The sequence below is a fragment of the Xenopus laevis genome, chromosome 5S (assembly GCF_017654675.1).
Source record: "Xenopus laevis strain J_2021 chromosome 5S, Xenopus_laevis_v10.1, whole genome shotgun sequence".
In the NCBI taxonomy this organism is placed as follows: domain Eukaryota; kingdom Metazoa; phylum Chordata; class Amphibia; order Anura; family Pipidae; genus Xenopus; species Xenopus laevis.
The window spans coordinates 16,914,871-16,942,598 of record NC_054380.1 but is presented as its reverse complement, the minus strand read 5'-3'; the positions used below and the strand labels follow the sequence as shown (position 1 = coordinate 16,942,598).

At 42.3% G+C, this 27,728-nt stretch overlaps 1 protein-coding gene across 2 annotated transcripts in view; it reads left to right on the top strand.

Annotated features, from left to right (window-relative positions):
• Nucleotides 1–12,773, top strand: part of rps6kc1.S (ribosomal protein S6 kinase, 52kDa, polypeptide 1 S homeolog) — an 86,728-nt gene extending 73,955 nt beyond the window's left edge. For both annotated transcript variants that reach the window (XM_018264995.2, XM_018264996.2), the window contains exons 16-17: nt 102–197; nt 11,776–12,773. In XM_018264995.2, coding sequence (XP_018120484.1) covers nt 102–197; nt 11,776–11,886 — 207 coding nt within the window. In that variant the 3' untranslated portion in view covers nt 11,887–12,773. The remainder of the gene's footprint in view (nt 1–101; nt 198–11,775) is intronic.
• Nucleotides 12,774–27,728: the final 14,955 nt, after the last annotated feature.

Sequence of the window (27,728 nt, the reverse complement as noted above, 5' to 3'; positions counted from 1 at the left end):
TGCAAAGATGACTTGTATTGCGGTAAAGAATTATGACTATTATTAAAAGTGAAAAATAAGTGCCCTTGGGGGGCTGATAATATCACCTGTCTCTTTTTCAGGCCCTGGTTGAGTGCCATCCAGCAGGAATGAACACCCACACGACTGTCAGTATGCCAGATTACGTGTCTAAGGAAGCCCAGTCTCTCGTTCAGCAGGTAACACCTAGAAATTCTCTGTTGCATTGTTGCTATTACATAGAGCTTAAAGTTAAGTGTAAAAATAAAAACCGGGTGAATAGTCTGTGCAAAATAAAAAATGTTTCTAATATAGTTAGTTACCCAAAAATGTAATGTATAAAGGCTGGAGTGACTGGATTTGTAACAGAACTGAACATTACTTCCTGCTTTACAGTGACTATAATGGGGCCTACATGGGACATAACTGTTCACTGAGTTTGCAATTGATCCTCAGCATTCAGCTCAGATTCCAAAGCAATAGTTATATCCCATGTGCCCCCGCTCAAGTCACTGATTGGTTACTGCCTGGTAACCAATCGGGAAACCAGGATAGCTGCAAAAGTAGGAAGTAGTGTTCTGGCTATTATGTTAGACATCCAGTCACTCCAGCCTTTATACATTATGGGGTCAATTCATTAACTTCGAGTGAAGGAATAGAAGAAAAAATACTTCGAATTTCGAAGTGTTTTTTTGGCTACCATGACCATCGAATGGGCTACTTCGATTTTCGAATCGAAGGATTCGAACTAAAAATCGTTCGACTATTCGACCATTCGATAGTCGAAGTACTGTCTCTTTAAGAAAAAACTTCAACCCCCTAGTTCGCCACCTAAAAGCTACCGAACCCAATGTTAGCCTATGGAAGGTCCCCATAGGCTTGGCTAAGTTTTTTTTGGTCGAAGGATAATCCTTCGATCGTTGGGTTAAAATCCTTCGAATCGTTCGATCGAAGTATTTGCGCAAAATCCTTCGACTTCGAATATCATTCCCAGTCGCATATCGAGGGTTAATTAACCCTCGATATTCGACCCTTGATGAATTTGCCCCTATATTTTGACTAACTATATTGAAAACATTTTTATTTTGCACAGCCTGTCTATTTACACAGTTTTTATTTTTAAACTGAACAATTCAATTCAAAAGGAGTTCAGAGATTTCGGCACAGGATTAGGTTATATACATTATTATTGGGTTATTGGGCTGTGCCCTAGACCAGACAAGAATTCTGTGCTAAACTGTTTCATGTAAGTCACCAAAATTTGCCTAGGCAAGGTATCATGCTATTTATTTGCCTGTAAAAATCTATTGCCTCCTTAATCGTGTCTCACTGAGCAGTGACACTCTCTGTTTATCCTGAGTTAATAAATCCCTCAGGTAAATTGGCCCAAAATAGCAATGATAGAATATACAGGCATAGCTACAGCACCTAAGTTTGTGCAAAATACCTTAAAGAGGATATCCACCTCAAAAACTGTTTTGGTTTTTTTTTGGTTTTTTTTGCACAATGAAAATATATGTCTACGAAGCTTTCCAATACACATCAATTAAACCGTGTCGTTGGTTTTAAAGTCATTCCCCAGTGTAATAGCTAAGGAAAGAAACGTTTGCCTGTGCCTTTCTGTTCTCTGGTTCTGACCCTTGGAATAGGGCAGCAAAAGACAGTCCTACTCCAGGTCTGTTCTTAAACTACTTTATTGTTTTAGGAGTCAGAACCAGAAGTGCAGAGAATAGAAACGGCAAAATGCCGCTTTCAACAGCAATAGCATTTACCAATAACTGGAAAACCATTGAAAACTTGCACTAAATCTATAGTGGACAGTTGCACAGAATTATATTTTTGTTCATTAGGAAGTGAAGATCTATGCAACTTGTCTCAGCATATTACTTTTAAAAGGTGAACTAATCCTTTAAATACAATTTCCACCACTGAAATGTTAACTTAGCTAACTGAAACAGAGTTCCGGAAGAACCGCAACCAAAGCAACTTTGAAAGAAGATTGCATATATATTTATATATTCACTTTGTTTATTGGCATTGCCTTGACAGTATGTGCCTTGCAAAGGAATCAAAGCATTGGAATGAAATGGGCATTATCATGGGTAGATTTGTAGGCTGTACAAATGATTTTTCTCCTCCTTCCTCTGAGCTGTAATGCAATATTATGTGATTGATAGTGCATGGCTGCAACTTTAGCCCTGTCTTTATGAGCCTGACATTGGGTTAAAGAGCTGACACCTTTAAGTACATGAAAGGGTTCAACAAAGGCCAGGAAGGACGTTTAGATCTTGGAAAGGGGACTGCTGGAAGAAAAGGTCATCCCTGAACATGGATGGTAAACAGACACAGGAAACTGGAGGAAATATATCCTTACAAAAAAACAAATCATGTGATCATGGATTGGGCTCCTAGTAGAGAGTGAAGCTGCCATCAGTAATGCAAAAATACAAGATAAAAAGAAAAAAACTCCGGAGACTTAAAGGGGTTGTTAATTTTTTATTATTTGTGGTTTTTGAGTTATTTAGCTTTTTATTCAGCAGCTTTACACTTTGCAATTTCAGCAATCTGGTTGCTAGGGTCCAAATTACCCTAACAACCATGCACTAATTTGCATTATAGAATGGAATATGAATAGGAGAGACGTGAAAAGAAAGACTAGTAATAAAATGTAACAATAACAATATATTTGTAGCCTTACAAAGCATTTGATTTTTAGATGGGGTCGTGTGACCCCCATCTGAAAGCTGGAAAAAGTCAGCAGCAGAAGGCCAATAATGAAAAAAAACTATAGAAAATAAATAAGACCAATTGAAAAGTTGTTTAGAATTTGCTATTCTATAATATATTAAAAGTTATCTCAAAAGCGAACCACCCTTTTAACCACAACTGACTCTAAGGGGCCCATTTACTTAGCTCGAGTGAAGGAATAGAATAAAAAAAACTTCGAATTTCGAATGTTTTTTTTGGCTACTTCGACCTTCGACTACGACTTTGAATCGAACGTTTCGAACAAAAAATCGTTCGAATATTAGACCATTCGATAGTCGAAGTACTGTCTCTTTAAAAAAAACTTCGACCCCCTACTTCGCCACCTAAAACCTACCGAAGGTCCCCGTAGGCTTGGCTAAGTTTTTTTTGGTCGAAGAAAAATCGTTCGATCGATGGATTAAAATCCTTCGAATCGAACGATTCGAAGGATTTAATCGTTCAATCGAACAATATATGGTTTGATCAAACTATTTGCGGTAAATCCTTCGACTTCGATATTCAAAGTCGAAGGATTTACATTCGGCAGTCGACTATCGAGGGTTAATTAACCCTCGATATTCGACCATATGTAAATCTGCCCCTAAATATACTGTGAATACAGAATATAAAAGTCAAATTTCTAGGCTTAGTAGAAATCCGTTTAGACTCCTGTTACATACAGTTCAGAAACCAATGCATTCTCCATCAGAATTTAATAATCATTGTTTTCTGCTTGATGATTTCCAACAATCCCAAAGCATCTCAACAGCAGCCCAGAGCGCACTGAGCATGTGCAGTGCCATCGGCATTCAAAAGATGGGAAGCTCCTTTGGACAACTTTGAAGTATGGGGTCCGTTATCTGAAACCTGTTATCCAGAATGCTTAAAATTACGGAAAGGCCGTCTCCCATAGACTCCATTATATCCAAATAATCCAAATTTTTAAATTATTTCCTTTTTCTCTGTAATAATGGCAGTACATGTGTACATGATCCAAACTAAGATATACTTAATCCTTATTGAAAGCAAAACCAGCCTATTGGGTTTATTTAATGTTTAAATGGTTTTCTAGTAGAATTAAGGTTTACAAAGATACAAATTACGGAAGGGTCTGTTATCCAGAAAGCCCCAGTTCCTGAGTGTTCTAGATAACAGGTCCCATACATATTACTGTTATAGGGCTGATGAACTTTTGGTCTAGTAGAGAAATTTCAGGATCTAAAATACATATTCATTTTTAGGCTTTAGTTCTTCTTTAATTAAAACATTAATGGAGAACCACAGAAATCATTTTCTGTACTACAAAAGTAAAAATGTTTTGTGAGTTAAAATATCCTTTTAAAAGAGAAATAAAGCTTTACTAAAGAATTAGGTAGAAATGTTGTACATTCTGTTTTGTGATTCTGTGCCAACCCAAGGCAACCACAGTCCTTTAGCAGTAAAGATCTGTGTCTCCAAAGATGCCCCAGTAGCTCCCCATCTTCTTTTCTGCTGATTCACTGCACATGCTCTGTGCTGCTGTCACTTACTGAGCTTAGGGACCCACTCACAATATACAGTACACATAGAATAGAAATGTCACAATATAAGGCTGATTAGTAATTAATACAGATAATTACTACATGGCAGCACAGAAACCAGTGCAATTAGCATCAGAATTTAATAATCAGCAAACCTGTAGTATCTCCTTATATTACAGACAAACCTCATTTCCTGCTGCATAATTAGTGACGACCCCTAAGCTTAGCTTCTCAACAGCTGCTCAGAGCCCACTGAGCATGTGAGTGTCACAGACACTTTCCAAGATGGTGACCCCCTGTGACAAGTTTGAAGTCTTGGATCATTGTTGCTATTGACAAGCTGAAACTTTAGGCTGGTGCAATAAGTTCAGTATATAAAATATGGCATGTTTAGCCACATTAATTTTTAAGGTTTAGTTCTCCTTTAATATCTGGAGGGCAAGAACAGGAATGCAGCCAAAAAGGTTTCATCAAAGAAGCTAAAGAAATAGATTCACTGGGATTTGCTTACAAAGTTTCTAAACTTCTATCTCTGTTAATGTTCTGCCTCATTGGTCTTGCGAGGCATCTCAGCGCAATGCCTTTTATATCTAATAAGACATCAGGATTCAACAATGACTTCAGCCATCCAAGGAGACCCACATGAGCCCCACGCGGAGGCCGATCAGTATTCTGAACAGGCTCGTTTTTGTTTGACATTCGAGATCAAATGAACAATTTATGCAGGTGAATAGAACAAATGCATTTGAAAGGAACGCCGGCTTTGCTTGTTTTGGTTTTTGAACAGCTGGTTTGGAGATACTCGCCATCCCCTCAGTGATATGTGGCGCTCCGTGATGAAATATTAAAAAGCGAATTTTGTCAGGCGCCAGCCTATTTGACACGGAACTTCTAAAGACGCAGCCTTCGATCCAGGTGCCTTTGCTGGAGTCGGCACTTTGCTCCTGATCTTGGCTAGCTCACTGCGAGGTCTTGACAGGGCTGGCATTGAAAAGAGGGATAGAAGCGCAAAGAATTCCCTCTGCCCGGAGCAGGTTTTTGGCTCCATAGATGTGCAAAGTTGGGAGTTTTGGAGGGGGGGTATACTAATGATCTGTGCCTTTGTTACCCTGTTTGGGATGGGATCTGTGTCTTACTAATTCTCTCTGATTTTTCATTTTGTCTTTCTGCGCTTGGAATATCACATCTCCGAGTCTAGTGATGTGCTCTAAGGGGCAGCTCCAAGAAAAGAATCCTCTATGAGGATATAGTGCAGTAGGGGAGAAGAGTTCTATACCCCCATATGTAATATAAGGCACTAAATTTGCCCAGGAGCAGTAACCCATAGCAACCAATAAGATGTTTTAATAAAACTGCGTCGCTCAAGGATATTGGTAAGTCGGTACACTTAGGTTCTGATGGCCTTTGCATCAACATTTCAGCTAATCATCTACACCGCGTTTATAAGGTATTCTATATTTATCCGTTTGTTTTGTATTATTGTTGTCAGACATACTGACAAGACTGGAGAATTGGGGAGGAAAAGTTGTGCAGGCCACACTTTACCCCATGAGGCCCTTCTAGAAACTGTTTCAAGGTTACCCTAGTTATGTGTAACATCTTCTGACTGGGTTCTTATCAATAATCTGTTATTGTTGATATATTAATAAGGGCACACGGGCAGATTCGGGGACAAAGCGACAAATCGCCTCTTCGCTGCAACTAATCTCCTTGAACTGCCTTCCCGCCGGCTAGAATGAAAATCACCGGCGGGATGGCAATCGGAGCACTTTCGGGGAGATTGTCGCCCCAAAGAAGAGGTGATTTGTCGCTCAGGCGACTAATCTCCCCGAATCTGCCCGTGTGCCCTTACCCTCAGCCTAGGAGACTTGTCCTTGAATGCATCCACAGCTACTCCTTTATTTTTCCCATACAAGTTAATTGCACACTGAAATGTACTCATCACTCCCTTGTACTCCCTTTTGGTCAATCTTTTGTTCTTCTTCTGTTCAATCCAATTAGCCTGTGTGTTTATTATTTAAATAATAAACTTTGTTAACCCTTTCACCTTTACGTGGTCTTTGGATTTTTCCCCCAACACATTTAAACAGCTGACCAGTAAATTCTACCTGCTCATTGGTTGCTATGCGTTACTGCCTCAGGCAAACTTAGTGCCTTATATTACATAACCCCTTTAGTGACTTAAAGGAAATGTAAACTCTCAAATTCTTTTACAATAGCTCACACTCTTCGAATCACACTAGCAATTTACACGTATTTGTTTTATTTTTCAAGATATTTATATTTATTATAATGCCGCAAATTTAATGGATTTGAAGCAACAGCACTGCCTGTTGTTCTTTTCTAACGATTGGCTTCCGCCAGCTGAAATTGAGTTTTGTGAGAACAGTTACATCTTGTGATGTTTCTCTGCTTAGAAAATGAAGTTAGTGAGCAGTGAAGAGTCGTCTGATGCTTGTCTGGTCACATCTAAGCATAGAGCCATTACACAACGTTGCTTTTTATCACTGATAAAGACAGATCAATTCTGAGAATCTTTTTTCATATTAGTTGCGTGTGTTATCTTAATTGTTATTTTCGTTTTTGTATTTACGGGGCGCATGGTGACCCACAACATAAATTATGGGGATCCAGTTTTGGGTCGGATTGATAGGCTGATAATCTTTGTTTTATAGTATCTCTCTGTATAGGGCAGGGGTCCCCAACCTTTTTCACCCGTGAGCAACATTCAGATGTAAAAAGTGTTGGGGAGCAACACAAACATGAAAAATGTTCCTGGGTGGTGCCAAATAAGGGCTGTGATTGGCTATTGGTAGCCTCTATGTGGACTGGCAGCCTACAAGAGGTTCTGGTTGGCAGTACATCTGGTTTTCATGCAACCAAAACTTGCCTCCAAGCCTGGAATTAAAAAATAAGCACCTGATTTGAGGCCACTGAGAGCAACATCCAAGGGGTTGGGGAGCAACATGTTGCTCGCGAGCTACTGGTTGGGGATCACTGGTATAGGGTATGTGAAAACTTACAGCAATATTCCTGTAGCAGCTGTGTCTATCTTTCTGTTTTTTACTGTTTTCCACTGCCCACACTTCCAGTAATAATATGATTATATACCATGCCCAATAGATTACACCACCACAGGGCTTTAGGAACTGATATCAAAGGTGTAAAGTCAAGCTGTACTAGAAACTAGGTAAGCAAAGCAAGGTGAAATCCGCATTCAAATAAAGGGAAATTATTCCGAAGCATGAGAAGTAATTCTCATAAAAAAGTACTTTTAAAGATGTGTGCTAGAAATTAAACTTATCATTATTGGGGTAAACATTTGATATTATGTGACCCATCTGTGCCCAGTTTATAGTGATATGTGGGTTGGGCAGGTTAGGGTTGAAATGTGGCCAACTGTTGCGGGTTGGACTGGGGAAGTACAGTCGCCCACTGCTACGGAAGATTCCGTGTCTTGTATCCACAGGTGCGCACAGAAGTAGCATACAGAGAAATGGGTTGGGTGCAGGTCCTACAATGATAACATTTTATTGGTAAGGTCAGGTGCCGCTTAATATTTTGCGGGTTAGTGTTGGGTGCAGGTTAATATTTTGCTGGTTAGAATAGGGTGCTGGTTAATATTTTGCGGGTAAGTGTTGGGTGCGGGTTAATATTTTGCTGGTTAGGGTCGAGTGCTGGTTAATATTTTTCGAGTTAGGGCCGGGTGGCGGTTAATATTTTGCGGGTTAGGGTTGGGTGCTAGTGATGTGCGGGTGGGGCTTTTCCCGACCCACAACCCAACCTCCCGTCTGAGCCCAACTTCCGGGTCTCCCCCCCGCCGATAACCCGCACCCACCTGCAACCCAACCTCCCGCCAACCGCGCCAGCCCGAACCCTACTTCCGGGTCTCTTTTATAGATCCGTACGTCACAAAAGGGGTGGGACGAGAGGCGTGCGCCTATAAAAACTCAACCCAGAAGTAGTGAACCAGCATTTGTAAGGTCGGAAAGGAGTGTGCGAGGTTGGCCCGAACCCGCGGCTATCGGGACGGCCCACACATCACTATCGGGTGCCGCTTAATGTATTGCAGGTTAGGGTCGGGTGCCGGTTAATATTTTGTGGGTTAGGTTCGGGTGTGGGTTGAGTATTTGCTGACCCATGCATCACTACCAGTTAATGGTTATTGATTGACTTGTGTCCAAGAAGTTAAAGCAGAACTAAAGGCTCAACAATTATCTGGCTAGAAATTCTGCATTTACATACTGAACTGACTGTAGAGCCCAGAGTTTCAGCAGTAATAAGTCTGGGAATCAAAAGATGTTTACAACAGCTCTCCATCTTGGATTGTGTTAGGAGTGTCAGTGGTACTGCACATGCTCAGTGTGCTCTGGGCTGCTGTCAACAAACCAAGCATAGGGGTCATTGGGAATCACCATTAGGAGAAAGTGATATTATACCAGCCATAGAATTAATACTACATGACTGATTATGAATTAATTTAAATACAGAAGAAAGTGGTTTATCTGTTGTGTGTGTGTATATATAGGTTTGGAGGAAGGATACAGCCCCTAGCTGGTGGTGCAAGTGCACCCAAAGCTCTGGACTACAAACATTATGTATAATAGAAAGGGGAGATTTGAGGAAGGCCAAGAACCTGTATGCAGTATTCTCAGCCTTTGTCCTGTTGTATATGTTGGAGCAGGAGGTCACTGGTGGTGCTTCTTGTCTGATGTAAATCCTTCACAGCCACCTGGGCTGCTGCACCAGAAGTAATAAACTTACATAATGCAGTCTCTCAAATTAACCTTTGGCCTGCCAGCGACCTGGCCACTTCATTAGACTTCATAACACCTCATCCAAGTGCTCACTGGGGAGACCACTGTGACTTGCAGGGAATCCTAATTGTTGCATTTTGATTCAAGGGAAGTCGAGTGTTGTGGCTGCCAGGAAGCCCTTGGCAGGAAAAGGAAGGGGGTCTACAAGTATGGCAGCCGTTTGTCTGTTTTACTTTTCCTTTTCCACCCACTGAGAGGTTCACAGATGTCACAGACAGGTCCAGGGGGAATGTCTGGTTCAGGAGCAGGGAAAGTTCTGCTAGACTTTGCCCTCATTCAGACTCTCTCTAATACTAATGTTGATTTTTGTCTCACATTTGGCAGGCTCAGGAAAATATTTATTCTGCCTTTATATACTAATGATTTATTGACTGCATCGTATATGTGAAAATATGTGGAGATATGAATTTAATTTCCAAAGCAGCTAGAAGTGTCCAAATTCAACAGACCGACTGTGTTTTATGCTTATAGCAGCTTCTCATAGACTTGTTTCTAAATAGAAGAAGTAAAATAAATAATGAAAAGGTGTAATTAAAAACTAGTGTTTATATATTTACATACAATGATTTTATTACCCTTATAAAACTCTTAATCACTTAAAACCTGGAAGGGAAGAACCCCTAAATTAATCAATACAAATTCATGAAAGTAAAATTAATAGTCACTTATTCCAAATCAAGGCAATCAAAAACATATTAAAAATATTCCTTTTAGGATAAAATTCATTCAGATAACCCACATAGTTGAATTCCGGATTCAAAACCGTGGTGGTTATCGGAATGAATTTTATCCTAAAAGGAATATTTTCACTTAGTTTTTGATTGTCTTGATTTGGAATAAGTGACTTTTCATTTTACTTTTATGAATTTGTATTGATTAATTTGGGGTTCTGCCCGGCCAGGTTTTAAGTGATTTAAGAGTTTTATAAGGGTTAATAAAATTATTGTATATATAGATATTATATCAACTCAGTTTTTAATTACACCTTTTAATTATTTTTTTTATTTATTGGTATCCTCAAAAGGACCTTGGTGATTAAAGGTGTATTAAGGGCTGATTGAAGAAAAATCTTTTCCTCTAATGCCACATTACTCAGTCTTTTTTAAAAAGAAGAAGTGTTGGTATGTGTAGGGCTGCAGACTGTACAATGTTACTACAAAGGAGAGTCCTGCATTGGGTCGGTAACAGTAGAAGACCTGCAAAGTGGTCAGGAGAAGCCTTGATGTACTTATCTTGTGGATGGTCTTCAGGAACCCAATAGAGCTAGTCTGGTAGGCTGCAGGTAAAGCATTAAAAATACTCCCCAACGATGATTGAAGCCATTTCCAGTTCTTAGAACCTGTCCAACCATTACTACTGATATTGCTTCTGGTTTACAGACACTTTCAGTAGGGGGAACATTTACTACGAGAAGCCTCTTTTTTTTTTTTCAGGTTTGAGTAGAGATAGCCTTAAGGTGCAATGTGGGTGCATGGGACCAGGTCATACTGTCCTCATTACCAAAAACATCTGTTCTGTAAACCTTCACTAGACCAGCTCTGTATGTCTGGTATGAATTGCCAACTTTGAGGTATATATTGCATAAATGCTTATAAAATACAATTCAAGAGAAATGGAAGACCCATGTGACACCCCTGTAACCTCTTCTGCTGAGAGGCAGCTGTCCCCCATCTGTATACGTAGAGTATTAATGTTCTGTAATTGCGCTAGACGGCACGAACAAATGCATCTGACATCTCTGAATTCCTTTATTTGATGCTGAATGTTTATTCAGTAAGCTCATTCAGAAGCCTCTGTCTAGATGGGTTTGCAATTTAATGGCTTGTTTGTATATCCGTTCTTTTTTGTTTTCTCCATTTCAATAAGAATATCAAATCAAAAGACTAAAGGCCCTGTAGTGTTGTGGTACTGAATGCCCTTGGGTAGAATTTTACTACAATTCTGCCAATTTGTCCCCATCTGAAGCATACATTAACACGGCCCTATGAAGTATTTTTGCTATGTGATGTCAGTAGAGAGCATATAGGAAAGGAACCCCAGATATGCTGGACAAACTTGCTAAAATGGACTTACACTCGAAAGTGTAAAAGTACAAAAGTCTTTATTCAGTTAAAGGGGACCTGTCATCCAGACACAAAAAGCTGTATAGTAAAAATCCTTATTAAATTAAACATGAAATCCAATTTCTATTTTTTATTAAAGCATTCATAGCTTAAAAAATCTCAGCTGTCAATCAAATATTGATTGCTCCTCTTCTATGCCTTAGGCATAGAGGCAGGGCAGAAAATTACTTTCACTTTCCATTCAGCACTTCCTACATGTCACTGCTCTCCACACATCCCCTGTTCTCTTCACCATTTAATTGTGTAGCCAGGACATGGGGATGGACATCAGGTCCCCCATTCTGGTGCACAAACAAGACTCTGAGAAGATACAAGGCTTGTCTTAATAGCAGTGTCCACAAAATGGCTCCTGCCTGCTTGTTATAATTATGAATTCCCAGACTGATGGAAACACACTTCAAATAATTTATATAGTGTAATTAAAGTTCATTTTGCTTGACTACTGTGATAAAACAGGATTTTAAATATTTTTTTTTGAGTAACGGGTCCCCTTTAAAATATCAACAAAAAGCCTTGCGCGCTTCACACATTTTTAATTGTAAATATTTACTGTGCATTATTCTCTTCTAGCTTTTGCAGTTTAACCCACTGGAGCGACTTGGTGCCGGAGTTGCAGGAGTTGATGACATCAAATCTCATCCTTTCTTTGCTGGTGTAAAGTGGGAGGAGCTTGCAAGATGAAACCTTACTGTGCTGTTAAAAGGGAACAGTCATGCACTCGGCTGGACCTGTATGTAGGAAGGCCAATGAGAGGAAAGGTTCTAATATCTGCGCACTGAATGTGGCCTGTTGGGTTTAACTGAACCATACAGTGCTGCACCGTCCAAGACACCTCCCTACTTGCATAGAAAGTTTAGTTAACTTTTTTTTTTTTAATATGAATCTGTGATATAAAGGATTACAGTAGAACAAAGTATGGTGAGATAGGATAAAAAGGATAGAATGTTTTGCATGTTGCCTGGTGTAGTGGGCTGGGCAGGTGGCCCTCACCTCTAGGATGAGATAGCAGTCAGGAATTGCTCCAGAGGGCTTCTGGTTGAGCATCACTCTGTATATAGCGAAAATACCTTTTATCTGTTACACAGTACAATATGCCCTTTGTCCTCTTATCTAACTTTTCTCACCAAGAATGCAAATGTCCTTTCTGCCCTCTCCTAAATCTAGGGATGCACCGAATGCACTATTTTGGATTCGGCCAAACTCCCGAATCCTTCGCGAAAGATTCGGACGAATACCGAACCAAATCCGAATTTGCATATGCAAATTAGGGGTGGGAAGGGGAAAACATTTTTTACTTCCTTGTTTTGTGATTAAAAAGTCACGCAATTACCCTCCCCGCAAATTAGGATTTGGAATCGGTTCCGCCAGGCAGAAGGATTTGGCCGAATCCGAATCCTGCTGAAAAAGGCCGAATCCTGGATTCGGTGCATCCCTACCTAAAACAGACACTTGTGAGATCTATTGCTTTGGATCTTATATGCAAAGGACACCACACTAACATGCAAGGGGTTAATAGGTTAAACAAGAACAAACAATATGACTATAATAAAGACGTTTTATTGGTTGTAGAGGAGCTGACGTATTTATTTCCTAACCAGTTTCGGGGAGCCTTTTGGTGGAGACCTCTGGATGACCTGTTTGATTGTTCCACAGTGGATACCTTAGTCTCTATATTTTAATCTCTTCTCTGTGTGTATATACACAATCTGCCGCTCCTTCAGGGGAACTGCGCTAAATGAGCTGATTACATGAAAACATATTTTCCTCTCATTAAGAAAGACTTTACGATACATTTGCAAGTTCTCCGTGTCCTGTAGCTGAACATTTTGCTGGGAAAATTGTTAACATTGTTCAGCGCGGCAAAATCCATTGTCTTTATTTGTGAGATGGGAAGTTGTGTTAGGAGCCCCAGCTAGGCAAATATTGCTGAGGCTTTACTCTCAAACCTTCTGTCAACTAATAATTATCCTATTAGAGCAGTGAGCAAACAGCATAAGTCGTGTGCCAATAAATGCTCCTCTTTAGAAATGAGGCTCATAGTCATGTAGTCCGCTGAGAATTGGAGTGTCTTCCAAAGAAAGAAAATTAAGAAATATTTTTGATTTCTGCAGGAACCACAGCTACAGCATTGCCTCCTCACTCAGTTAATTCTCATAGGTTTTTAGAAGGTTAAGACCAGGCTAAACAGTATATCCCTTTCTGATGTAAATAACTCTAGGAGATACGGAGGTCAACTGGAGATGCAACTCATGATGTCATGGTAAGGCTTATTTCCTTTAAGTTCAACTCAAAGGGATACTGTCGCGGGAAAACATGTTTTTTTGTTTTTTTTCCAAAATGCACCAGTTAATAGTGCTACTCAAGCAGACTTCTGCACTGAAATCCTTTTCTTAATAGAGCAAAAAAAATTTTTATATTTAATTTTGAAATCTGACATGGGGCTAGACATATTGTCAGTTTCCCAGGAAGCCTTAGGTCATGTAACGTGCGCTGAGAAAGTTTAGGCACTCTTTACTGCTTCACTGCAAGTTGGAGTGATATCACCCTCTCCCTGGCAGCCTTTCAACAGAACAATGGACTGCTAAGCAGATAGCAGCTCCGACACCTCTGCTGAAGGATTTGTTTGCATTGCTAAAACTCATTTTTTTCCTGCTTGGGTGATATTCTTACTTCTAACACTACCCATGTCGTGGCAATGGAAAGGGGTGAAACAATAGCTGTCTCAAAGCTCCATCCTGAAGCACTGGCTCCTTCTGGCCAACTTTTTTAGGGTTTATCATGCCTTTAGAAGACTTTCATCCATTAATAGATACTATCCTATTTAGCTTTCAGCATATAAGCAAAGGTTACAGAATGCTGGGCAACCTGGCCAGTAGCATCGCCCACATGCGCGAAAATGACTGACAGAGGGGACCAGACTAGCGGTATGGCACCCCTCCCCCCCGCTTTGCACCCTAGGCACATGCCTACCCCTAGTTCCATACCTGCTGGGGACCCTGTATTCAGAAGCTCTGTTCTATGCCAAACAACCTCAAAAGTTTCATAAACCAAGGTATAGAGCATTGGATATTTTTCTGGTTTATGAATGTCAAAATTTGGTCTGGGCCCACCTAAGTCCATAAAACCTTCATTGTATCAACTATAACTTCATAAATATGTGCCCCCAAATTTCAGTGACCACCTATCTAGGCTTCCAGGAGTATCCACCCCAGCCACTGCTTTGAGCTTCACTGACCTGACAGACCTGTAAAGGACAACAATCCCCATAAAGATATAGTCTCACTAGATAAGTCATCTTTTACCTAACTGAGAAGTTCTGACGATATTTTTTATCAAGGTTTGTCAAGGTTTCCCCTGTTGTGCTTTCTTCTACCTGAATCTCGTCACTTTCCCAGGAGTTGTTCTTGTCCCACTTAACCCAAGACTTGGGCTTCTGTGCCCAAACGTCCGTTTGAGACTTGCGCATGTGCAGTAGAGCGTAACCTGAGATCCTCCAGTGTGATGAGACATAGCTTGTGTCATCTGTGATGGGGTGATATATGTATGGTGGCCACACACTGATGACTTGTGGGAACAAATATGGCAGCTACAAGAAATTGTAGCATGGGAAATAACGCAGTAAAAACTTGAAATTTGAGAAGGGGGTATTTAAAAAAAGGGTCACTCATGAAATAATATTTAATAAATTAGCATAGGTTTGAGGAAATATAATTTGGGAAAACAAACAAATTATGCAGTTGAATCAATTCAGTTGAATTAGCCCCAGTTTTCCACCATGACCATCTTGAACTTCCTACTTTGCTGTAGATGAACATTGCCTTTCAGCACAGAAAACCTAAACAAAAGCCATGAAGCATAACAGTAGCCTTATACAGTATATGAGCAGTTCTCTCTCAAATAAGAAGTAACAGTGGCCAAAGGCAGCAGCTTTTTGGCCCATATATGGGTCTGCCCAACTGATATCAGATTCTCATCAGGCATTAGGACTATCATAACTCTCTCTTTAGACCCATTATATGATCACTTAAGGGGGGCGCAAGCAATAGGAACCACTTGTACGGTTGAATTCGGTTGAATAGTTTTGCGACTTGTCCATTGCAATAGTGTGAAGGAGCAAAGTGCAAATCTGACTCAGTACGCCATGTTTTTTCCTCCTGAAGGAGGAAAGTGAAGTATTTTACCAATAATTTCAGGTGCACCTGGTCCAAGCCCCCACCCTCTGCTAGGCACATGTAGCACAACTTAGACTCATTTGGAAACCATGTGCAAGTTGCATAATCATAAAGTACAGTGCACCCTTGTTATGTCCAAGCCACAGTGCTGGGCCATGTTTGTTGGAGCACAAATTTTGGTGCCAGTCATCCCCCCCCGGTCACTAGCTCACTGCCCCACTCCAGGGTGCATCACCCCATTTTCCCCCTAGGCATTCACCTCTACTGCCTACCCCTAGGTTTCAACCCCAAGTCACAAGTAATAGACACAAAGGAAATACTACAGCCCAAATTTACAGTGACAGTGTAAAGCCTAGGGTGCCCGCCAGAATGCCATAGCGTATAATGCAAAGGGGCACAGCATACCCCCCAACATTTTGGAAATAGAAAGCGGGACAAAAAGATCTGCCTCCGAGCGGTGAAAATGTTTTGACCACCCCCATTTTGTGGCCACATCCCTAATTACCATGTTCATTTTACAAAATCTGGCAAGTTTGAACACATTTCTTTGATTTTTTTATGTTATTACAGTTTTGCTAATGAAGATGAATTGCCCTTTAAGCTGCAAGTCACAGTTTCCCCAAGAGACATGTTTATCTTAAATGGTTGCAATTGTTCCTTTGCTTATCTTAAATTGTTACAAAAATATCCAAGTGCACCTGCCACGTATTCTGAGCTCTCTGCCAAAAGCCGATTAAGTTTTAGAAACTTTTTCTGTCTGTTTAGTGCAGGAGATGAGGGAGGTATGGGCACAGTAGCATGGCACAGCTGGTAAGGACAGGGTACAGGATAAGCAGCCAACTCTCTGCTAATATTTGGGGAGATTTTTCCATTAAACTACTCTTTAGCAAGGCAACTTTGCCTTTCATCAAGTGGCGAAACCAAAGTATTTATTCCCATCTCACTTTCATTATCTGTAAATTCCAAAGGGGCAGAGGGACCATCTGTGTGCGATGCTGTTTCCTAAACATTACAAGGGAAATGAAAGTGTTCAAACTCCAAAGGAAATAAGATCACATTTTTTTTCTTCTTTAAATGATTCCATGGCTCCTGTGTTTGCTCTTTTCATGCGCCGGTGCCCAAATTCTGACACGGTGACGGCACACGGGCTGTAACAACACTGGAGGTTGTAATAGGTCACTAGTATGAATGCACAGGGTGCTTGTCTTTATGACATCAGCCTTCGACATCACTCCTGCCCCCACCTTTCTCCTGCTCATCTGCTTCATAACAGGAAATCCCCCAGGTAAGATACAGGAATTGCTTCCTCAGTTAGGCCCGTAGGAAATATCTGCTTGAATGGGTTTAGGCCTCGCTGGGACGAAGCTTCCTTCCACCTTTGCCCTTGCCATCATTCTCGGCTGCAGTTGTTTGGCAGGTGATGTTGTACAGATCCCAAAATCTGCTACCCCCCTGATCACACTGTTTGGCAGCTTTAAGGGCAGAGACACACGTAGAGATTCGGGGAAATTAGTCGCCCGACGACAAATCGGCTTTTCTCCGAGCGACTAATCGCACCGAACTGCCTTCCCACTGGCTGGAATCTAAATCCCCGACGGGATGGCACTCGGAGCGCTTTGTTTTCCAAAGTTGCCTTTACAAGGAAACTTCGGAAAACGAAGCTAGATTCTAAATCGGAGATTTAAAATCTAGCCGGCAGAAAGGCATTGCAGGGAGATTAGTTGCCGAAAAAGAGACAGTTTGTCGTTGGGCAACTAATCTCCCCAAATAGCATAGTGTGCCTCTACCCTTAGAGTTATTCCAGGCTTGGGCTATATTGTTGGGTTTTAAAGCCAAAAAATCTTGATGATATAAGAGATAAGGCACACATTGTTCCTAAATACATGGTGATTGTGTCACTATTGAATGCTGTAACCATATAAAGGTACACAGGTTGTATGGCAAAAAGGCCTCACCCAAATTAGATAGACTGTGAATGATATACTGTATATATACATAGTGGTGTTCAGCATAATAGTGGTGTGTTTAAAAAAAGTAAATAAAACTCAAAATCCTTATAATTACTTTTATTTCCATACACACAAATACATTGGGGACACTGCACATTCTATTCCAAATCAAAACATGAAGAAAAATGCATCAAATTTGTGTTATTCCTTTACAGAAAGTGAAGAAAATGGAATATTAGGCTGTTCCAAAAAAACTCAAACATTCACTGTATAAACTGAAAAATGTTTCAAGATTTTGCTTTCCTTTGAATCACTGAACTAATATTGAGTTGTATAATCAGTGTTACTGAGAACTGCTGCACATCTGTGTTACATGGAGTCCACTAACTTCCAACAACTTTCCAGTGCCCTCGGTACCCCTGGAACTATAGCAGGGTGACTGTTACCCCAATATTTCTATATATCTGTAACCTTGTTATGAGCTAAAGGGGCCCAGCCTGAAGGCCAGTTAGGTTGAGATTTGGGGTGAGTGCTTATTTTGTTGCCTTGGGTACCCCTGGAACTATAGCAGGGTGACTGTTACCCCAATGTTTCTATATACAGTGTCCCTGCAACCTTGTTATGAGCTAAGGGTTCTCAGCCTGAAGGTCAGTTAGAGTGAGATTTGGGGTGAGTGTTTATTTGTGGCCTGGGTACCCCTGGAACTATAGCAGGGTGACTGTTACCCCAATGTTTCTATATATCTGTAACCTTGTTATGAGCTAAAGGGGCCCAGCCTGAAGGTCAGTTAGGGTGAGATTTGGGGTGAGTGCTTATTTTGTTGCCTTGGGTACCCCTGGAACTATAGCAGGGTGACTGTTACCCCAATGTTTCTATATATCTGTAACCTTATTATGAGCTAAGGGGGCCTAGTCTGAAGACCAGTTAGAGGGAGATTTGGGGGGAGTGCTTATTTGTGCCCTGGGTTCCCCTGGAACTATAGCAGGGAGACTGTTGCCCCAATGTTTCTATATATAGATCTCTACAATAAACCTTCAAACCAGTAGCTCAAAGACAGAGCCTGATATTGGCAGCAAAAAGACTGCTAATCAGAGGCGGGCCACGCTGGCCAGGTGCCCTAGGCAAGCCGGGCAGTAGCGGCGCCTTCGCGAATCTGCGCTCGCTTGCGCGAAATGGAGTTTTCGCGCATGCGCAGAAGCGAAAAAGACGAGATAACAACCAGACAGTCGGGAACCGGACTTGGGGTAGGCGACAGAGGAGGTACGTGCCTGGCGCCCCCCCCAGCTTTGCACCCTAGGCACGTGCCTACTCTGCCTACCCCTAGTTCCGGCCCTGCTGCTAATGTATTTGAAAGGACAGTTTTAATTGCAAAAAATGAGTCCTCCCTCTCACATATAAAAGAGGTTGATATTTTATATGCATGGTGCAAATATTTTTTTCTGCAACATGAGACCCAATAGGGGTCATTTCTAATTTCCCCAGGCCCAAGTAATGGAACAATAAGGGGTGCAAAATCCAGCAGACATTCAAGAGGGCACCCACTTTCTGCTCGAAGCATTTTGCATTTTAACAAATATTCTTGCCAGTTGTCTTCCTGTCTGTGGATCGATCAGATTGATTAGACGAAGGTTGTGGAGTCAGTGGTGCTACTATAGATCTCGTACAGAAATCTGACAATACAAACAGCTTCCCAAGCAGCCTCTGTGTTCTGGAATATCCTCTGTGTTCTGTTCAGCTGCAGCGAAACAAAAAAAAAATATTTAGAATAAATGAAACTAGAGTTACACTTATTGGCATCAGGGCATTTTTTGGGCAAGAGTTTTAATGGCTTCATTTGCATATGCAAATACAGGCAAAATAACAGCTGTGCAAAACACAAATCTGAGAGCACACGGTCCTGTAGCAGCAAAATATTGACTACTAGGGGTCTGTGTCTGGCTAGCAGGGAAGTAAATATCGTGACAGGCCTGTATCCTGCATCTGCTGCGCGTCTTGGGCTCGGTGTAGCGCCAATGCGTTTCTCATTTCGGTTGGAAACTGATCGGCCGTTGATTTATCGCTTCAATAGTATAAGGACAGTACTTTGCTCACACAGTCACAGCAATAGCTGTTATGTTGGATTGAACTGTTATATATTCCCTACCCCTGTCTCTAAAATGCAGTTAGAGCGTACCTCCCAACTGTCCCTTTTTTCATAGGACAGTCCTGCGTGGGTTCATTTTTTAGGACCCGTACCTGACCCGTACCCGCAACCTGCAATCTGCAACCCGGACCCGCAACCCACATTCTGACCCGCTACCCGAACCGACCAGCAAGTACCTTATCCGCAACCCGGCCCCGCGACCCGCTGACCAACTTAATTGGCTTTTGGCAGAGAGCCCAGAATACATGAAAGGTGCACTTAGATACTTTTCGAACAATTTAAGATGGTCTCTTGGGGAAACTGTGACTTGCAGCTTAAAGGGCAATTCACCTTCATTAGCAAAACTGTAATAACACATAAAAACCACAGAAATGATTTCAAACTTTCACAGCCTGCCAAATTGTGTAAAATAAACATGGTAATTAGGGGGTGTGGCCACAAAAATGGTTATGGTCAAACATTTCCTCCACGTGGCAATTTTTTTTGTCCCACTTTCTATACAAAATGTTGGGAGGTATGTTAGAGTGTTGGCCACAGAGTCTTTAGATTGACAGCAATTTGTTGGGGATATAATTACTGTATGTCAGCAAACCCCCCCCCCCCATAAAATTGGTTATACTGGTCATGTATAGTTAGATAGTTAGGCATCAGAATTAAAATGAACCGCATTGGACAAACAGTTCTGTGGCCACCACAGTCAAGACCACTGGTATAACTATAGAGGAAGCAGACCCTGCGGCTGTAGGGGGCCAGGACCACAGGTCTGATTTCTCTAGAGCAGTGATCCCCAACCAGTGGCTCATGAGTAAAGGTGGCCATACATGGATAGATCCGCTCGCTTGGCGATGTCACCAAACGAGCGGATCTGCCTCCGATATGCCCACCTTGAGGTGGGCAATATCGGGGTGATCCGATCGTGGGCCCTAGGGCCCAACGATCGGATCCTAGCATTTGCAAACAGGTGGTCGGATCGCGGGACCGCATCAACGAACAGATGCGGCCGCGATCCGACGGGATTTTTAATCCCATCCGATTGAGATCTGCCCGACTTTCGGCCAGATCTCGATTGGGGAAGCCCGTCGGGGGCCCCATACACGGGCCAATAAACTGCCGACTCGGTGCGGCCCGTGTATGGCCACCTTAACATGTGGCTCACCAACCCCTTGGATGTTGCTCCCAGAGGCCTCAAAGCAGCTGCTTATTTTTGAATTCCTGACTTAGAGGTAAGTTTTGGTTGTATAAAAACCAGTAGCACTGCTAAACAGAGTCTCCTGTAGCCTTACAGTCCATTTAGGGGCTACCAAATAGTCACATCCCTTATTTTACACCGCCCAGTAACATTTTTCATGCTTGTGTTGCTCCCCAACTCTTTTTACATCTGAGTGTGGCTCATGGGTAGTGATGGGCGAATCTGTCCTGTTTTGCTTCAACAAAAAAATCTGCGAAAGTCCGAAAAAATTTGCTTAAAAAATTATTTTGACGTGACAATTTTGGCTAGAGCGACAATTTTTATAAACACAATTCCTTTGTCCAAATGCATTAAAGTGAATGGGCGTCCAAATAATTTTGATGCATGACAATTTTCTTTTGTCGCTGGGAATTTTCTGCGGCGCATTTTCAACACGGTTTCACGAAAACATTTGCGCCCCGCGAAATGTGGAAATTCACCACAAAGCCGTGCCTGGTAAATACATTTGCCCATCACTACTCATGGGTAAAAAAGATTGGGGACCCCTGCTCTATAAAAAATCCCCCCTCCCCAGCCGCTCTCTTTCCTATTCCAATGCAGTGGCGTAACTAGATATTACTGGGCCCCACAGCAAATTATTTTTCAGGCCCCCAAAATGTTTAGAGGTTGACTTGTTTCTCCAATATTTATTGAAATTGTATATGAATTAGGGCCTCGTGGGCAGGGCCGCCATCAGGGGGGGACAGGGGGGACAAGCGTACCGGGCCCGGGCATGAAGGGGGGCCCGGCAGCGCTGCATTTTTTTTAAGATCCGGGCCCCCCTTACGAGCGCCCGAGCCGTACGTCTTGCCTCTTCAGTGCCGAATGCGGAAGTGCCGAAAAGCCGAAGCCGATGCGACGAAAAGACCCGAAGTCACGGAAAAAGCCGAAGTCACGAAGTCACGAAGCGCCGAAAAGACCCGAAGTCACGAAAACAGCCGAAGCCGAAGTCCTGAAGCAGCGCAAAGACCCGAAGTCACGAAAACAGCCGAAGCCAAAGTCCTGAAGCGGTGAAAAGACCCGAAGTCACGAAAGGAGGCGAAGTTGAAGTACTGAAGCCATGAGTTCAATTCTACTGAACACCAGTTTGTGTTTTTTTTTTTTTGATCCCCTGGCCACCAATGTATTATTTTAATATTCTATAGGCCCCTGCCACCAATCTTTTTTTTAAAACTTTTGTTTTTGGGGCCCCAATTTTTTTTTTAACTCGTAAGGGGCCCCTTGCCACCATTGTTTTTTTTTGGGTTTTTTTTTTTAAAAAAAATTAATTTTCTTTTTGGTGGCCCCAAATTTTTTAACTTGTAAGGGGGCCCCTGCCACCAGTTTTTTTTTTTTTTTCAAAAAAAAATTATTTTTTTTTAAAATTTTTTTTGGGGCCCCAATTTGTTTTTAACTTGTAAGGGGGCCCCTGCCACCATTTTTTTTTTTTTCAAAAAAATTTTTTTTTCTCCAAATTTTTTTTTTGGGGCCCCAATTTGTTTTTAACTTATAAGGGGGCCCCTGCCGCCAGTTTTTTTTTTTTTTCAAAAAAAAATTAATTTTTTTTCAAATTTTTATTTGGGGCCCCAATTTGTTTTTAACTTATAAGGGGGCCCCTGCCGCCAATGTTTTTTTTTTTTTTCAAAAAAAAATTAATTTTTTTTCAAATTTTTTTTGGGGCCCCAATTTGTTTTTAACTTAGAAGGGGGCCCCTGCCACCAATGTTTGTTTATTTTTTAGTTTTTTTTACATTTTTTTTTGTTGGGGCCCCAAGTTTTTTTTAACAGGGGGCCCCTGCCACCAATGTTTTTAAAAAAAAAAAAATTTAATTTTTTTTTTTTTGGGGCCCCAATTTTTTTTATAAGGGGGCCCTGACCATCAATAGCTTTTTACAACTTGTGTGGGGGGGGGTTACTTTTTTAGCGCTGATGTCTGTGTGGTCTTTTAACTGCGATGTGGGCGGGATATGGGGCGGAGCTTGGTCGTCAGTGTGGGCGGGGCCCAGGGGGCCCCAAAAATTTTGTTGTACGGGGCCCCGTGATTTCTAATGGCGGCCCTGCTCGTGGGGCCCCTATACCTCCTGGGCCCCCCTGCAGCCGCAGGGTCTGCTTCCTCTATAGTTACACCCCTGTTCCAATGTGAAGGTGGAGGTAAAGAGGGAGTGACGGGCCTAAGCCACAGTGTGCCAGGCCAAGTGGGACTTTGTTACATATCTGGTCATTTTGTGCAATTTGTAACATAAGGGGCAACTGACCCAGGTCTAGCAAGCAATCAGCAGGTAGCATTTACTTGTCAGCTGTCTACAGACTAACATATGCTCTCTTGCACTAGTAAAGCTAAATTTTAAAAAACGGAAATTTGTTTCCCGCCCCTGGTAACCTATACAGCGCTGCGCCTAAGGCAAGTTTTTCAACTCACCTCATTGGTGGACCGTGGAGCACCCCTGGTTGTTATGGGTTACTAGGCCTTGGTCATATTTTTTTTTGTAATATCCTGGTTTTAACTACATATTTTAGTAGGTACATCCAGGGTCGGACTGGAGCAGTGGGGCACCAGGAAAAAACCCTGTGGGCTCTGGCCCTCATGGGCCCCATGGCCCCCACCAACCCCAGTCCGCTTCCAACTGCGGGCGCCAATTGTGGAGCTTCCATAGGGTTGCCACCTTTCTGCTTTTGACCCGGACAGCCCGGTATTTTGAAGGGCTGCCCGGGTCGATACACGATATCCGGGCAGGATTCCCCATGATTGACACGACGATCTGCCAATCGCCACATCATAGACCCGCCCCTCGTTGTCACAGCTTCCCCCTAGCAAATCATGTGCGCAAGGAGTGAGGTGCGCATTGTGTGGCGGATGTGGAACTTGTGACTTGGGTAGGGGGCCTATAACAAACTCACTAATTTTTAAAACCATTAGGTGGGGGTGCACTGAGGCTGTGACCACACAATACATATAGACAAATACAAGAGTCCTCTGCACTCAACCCATTATCAATATACAGTATTAAGGACGTTAAAAATGTTGTGCCTTAAGCTACTGAAAAATGCCTTACCCTTTAAACAAAACAGGGATTGTTTGTCCATATATTGCAATATATTTAAGCTGGCCAACTACGTCAAAGTCATCCCATATCTGGCCAGTCCTACGCTTCATTTTCATCTGATTCATTAAGAATTCTATTGCTTCATTATACATTTTACAAAGGGACTAAATTCCACCTGAAGACAATACAGAACTTGTGGAGCATTTCGGCAGCTGAATTCATAAAATCTTCATTTATTAAATATAATTAAAAGCATATGTATCATAGCAGTGACATATACCCCACGCTTGACGCGTTTCGTGGCGTTCCACCTGCAACTTACTTGCTGCTTTCAAAGTTATAACTCCCAAACTTGCCTGCCCTTTTATTAGCCACCAGTGGGATCACCTGACTATACTCTATATATGTTGACGTAGTTGGCCAGCTTAAATATATTGACCTCTTGTATTTGGGTGGGGGGCCCTCATGTGACACCCCTGGCCCTGGACACCCCAGTCTGACACTGGCTACTTTTCCATTTCATCCCCTTTGGGCAAAATCGTGGGGCAGGGTGCAAAGTGTAAAAAACATGGCGCCTGTTTTTGCACTTTGCATCCTGCCCATGTAAAGTAACTGAAGCCTATGGTTATAAAAGTCATCCTGGTGTAGGATAAAAAAGCAACAAGTAAGCAATAAATCACACTCATCCCCAATATCCCCCTATCTGGCCTTGTGCTTGTCGCACCGCCACCGTTCTCCTGATCTTCTACTCTTAAAACTTGAAAAAGGCTTAAAACTTGAGAACCTCTGTTCTAACTGCATGTGATCAGTCAAAGGCAACTGTCGATTGGTTGCCATGGGTCATTGCACGTGCAGTTATTCTACAAAACAGGACCCTAAAGGGTAAGGGCACACCTGGGTATTTGGGGAGATTTCCTTGTGAGGAAACTTCAGTATATGACGCGTGTGCCATGCCGCAGGCGATTTTTCATTCTAGCCAGCAGAAGACCAGGGGAAGCTGTTCGGGGAGATTAGTCGCCCCAAAAGAAGAGGCGATTAGTCACCAGGCGACTAAATCTCCCCGAATCGTCAGGTGTGCCCTTACCCTTAAGCGAATGATGAAGAAGCGGCAGAAATCATGATTTCCATGTATAAATGGGGCATGTACTCAGGTTCCCAGTTTAGTTTGACAATGACCCTGAAGATCCCCTTCTATATAGGAGAATGCTCCAGAGACAACGCTTATTATTCTCTCCCTGTGTGGCACTTTGCAAGGGCTGTGGGTGGCACTGAGTGTTTGCAGTACCGTGTTCATGCAAAACAAAGGCACAAAAGTAATGGAGAAGCTTGAGATGTTATCAGGCAAACAAAAGGCATTCTAGCAGGGCAATAAGAGGCAGAAAAGGGGAAGGGAGACTTGGCAGATTGTTTAGAAAGTGATTTCATGTTATATCCCAAGGACAATATATATAGGAAGCTAAACGAGCACTTACTTCCTCTTCTCTAAGATTTATGAGAAGATAATAAAGGAAAGTAATAAAACAAAGGGCAGATTGTCTCCAAGGGGAATAATTGGGGAATGACTTGGAGAAAAAGGGAAGGAGTAACACACCCTCTTGTTAATATGACCGCTGGGATATGGACTTATGAATATAGTGCTACACGCCCTAGTATTTGCTTCAGCCTCGTCAGGAATGGGTTAATAACTCCTTCCCTGTTAACTCGTTGAGTGTGGGGGGATGTTTATCCTCTCTCAAATGAATGAGCCATAAATCGTGTTCCTAATGTACCGAGACATCCCAAGGGGCACATTGCTTCTGTATAGTTTTTGGCCAAGTGCATCGCTCCCTAGTGGCTGAAAGGAGAATTGCAGTTTATCATGTATCCTGTAACATACAGCCTGAGTTTATCTGATTTCATCATAAGAGTATTTGGGTTGAATTAACCAGTCGACGGCGGGGGCGGGGGGTTCAGGTTCCAACGGGGCTGCCACCTAAGGAGCCTCCACACCCCCTCCGGCCCCCTGCCTCAGGGTCCCCCACCCAGCTGCAACCCCCTTCCATCTCCCCGTGTACCTTATATATCTTGGGGCAGGGCAGTAGGTAAGGGTGCAGCACCCAGCACAGGGAGCAGGTCTGGATCTGCAGGGCCCACTGGGTTTTTTCCTAGTGTCCCGCTGGCCCAGTCCGACCCTGGAATTAACCCAACCCACGCATTTATATATTTATAAAATGAGAAACAAAAAACAGCACCAAGGGTCTTTGCAAAAAAACTTGCACAACCTTGCATATACAGTATATATACAGTATATATTCCTGGGCTAGAAAACTGTGTAGCAATACAGTATCAAGGTAAATCCTACAAATGGATAATAAGGGATAAAGAAATAGATGGGTCCTTTGAAAATATAAAAAAATGATCTTTAATGATGTATTTTTGTTATAACACTGTAATATTTCATAAGAGTTGCGATATTATATTTTATTTTCTAGATATCCTGCACGAATAATCCAAATGAACACTCACACTAAAAATGTTATTGGACATTTGACACATTAGGTGGAGATAGTAAGTAGTCTTTGCATTTGAGACACACAAATAAACAGTTTGAAAACTGAAGAAGCAAGGTAATGGTTAATTAGCATTGTGATGTGATTGGTGGACTAATATATGCAAATTATGATGTCACGGCATCACGTTTTTTTTTTTTAATGTTAAGTATTTAAACCCAAATGTATCACTTGCACAGAATCCTTGATAAAGATCCAAATGTGGATCGACACGCAGTAACGTAACTTGGTGGGGGCGGGCCCTGGTGCGAGCCGTGCAGACGGGCCCGCCCCCACCCTCGTATGCGTGGTTATACTGTGCCGCTACAGCCGACTCCAGCCGGCTGCAGCTCGAACGATCTTCCGGGGGGGCCCTGCGGGGGTGCGGGCCCTGGCCCATTTGCACCCCCTGCTCCCCCGGTAGTTACGCCCCTGTCGACACGTTAGAATGCACAATGAAATACAGTGTCGGACTGGCCCACAGGGATACCAGGAAAACTTCAGGTGGGGCCAGGTGTTGATGGGCCCTCCTGCTTCTTAACATTTGGCATATTTCATGGCCATTACCTATTTCTATGAGAACAAAAAGAATAAATAGATTGAATAATAGATTATAGTATGTAAAGAAAAGAGACTAGCACAACAGAGGTTGTGTGAGGAGAGGAATTATAATAGTACTGAGAGTGGGCCCCTGATCTATGGTCTTTTGGTGGGCCCCTAGTCTAAGGTTTTTGGGTGGGTCCCTGGTGTCCCAGTCCGACACTGGTGGAATAAACAATCACTAATATGAGATGTTGGTGTGGTGATTTTGTTGACAAGTATATATATATACTATTGCTCTCCAAGTTGAGCCCCTTGAGCCAGCTGTGGTTAGACTTGTGATTTTGTGTCTTGTTCTGCTTGTATGTTACCCTTCCACTTAGACTGTAAGCTCTATGGGGCAGGGACTATTACCTTCCTCATTTGTATCCTAGTTACAGCCCCAGTGATTGTTTGCCCTGCCATGCTGATTGTTTGGTACAGCTGCCACTTTTCTCTCCTGCAACCTAAACATACAGCTCCTCCTGTAATATTCCATGTAATACATTAAACAAAGGAAATGGAGGTGCCAGTATGAATCGCTGGAACTGGTCAGTTCCTGGTCAGGGAGAAAAGGAATCTCTAAGATTTGAGTCCAAAAATATGTAGTTCTTTGAAGTGTGTGTGTGGGGGGGGAGGAATCTTGTTACACATTTTGTACCTGGCAAAAGTGTCAGTTCTTGGGCTTATGAGGGCCTAAAGGCATGGAGCGTGTAGAAAGGCGAATGTAAATCACTGCAGACATTGAGACACAATCCTCTCATCGGAGGCCATGTGTTTGGCAAGGACGGAGCATGATAACGGCTTCCTAACAGAGGTGCCACTTTTTCTGTTTAGCAACAGGCTTCATGTTGAGCGGTTACACTTCAAGAGCTAAAAAGATCAGCAATGGGAATGGCGTC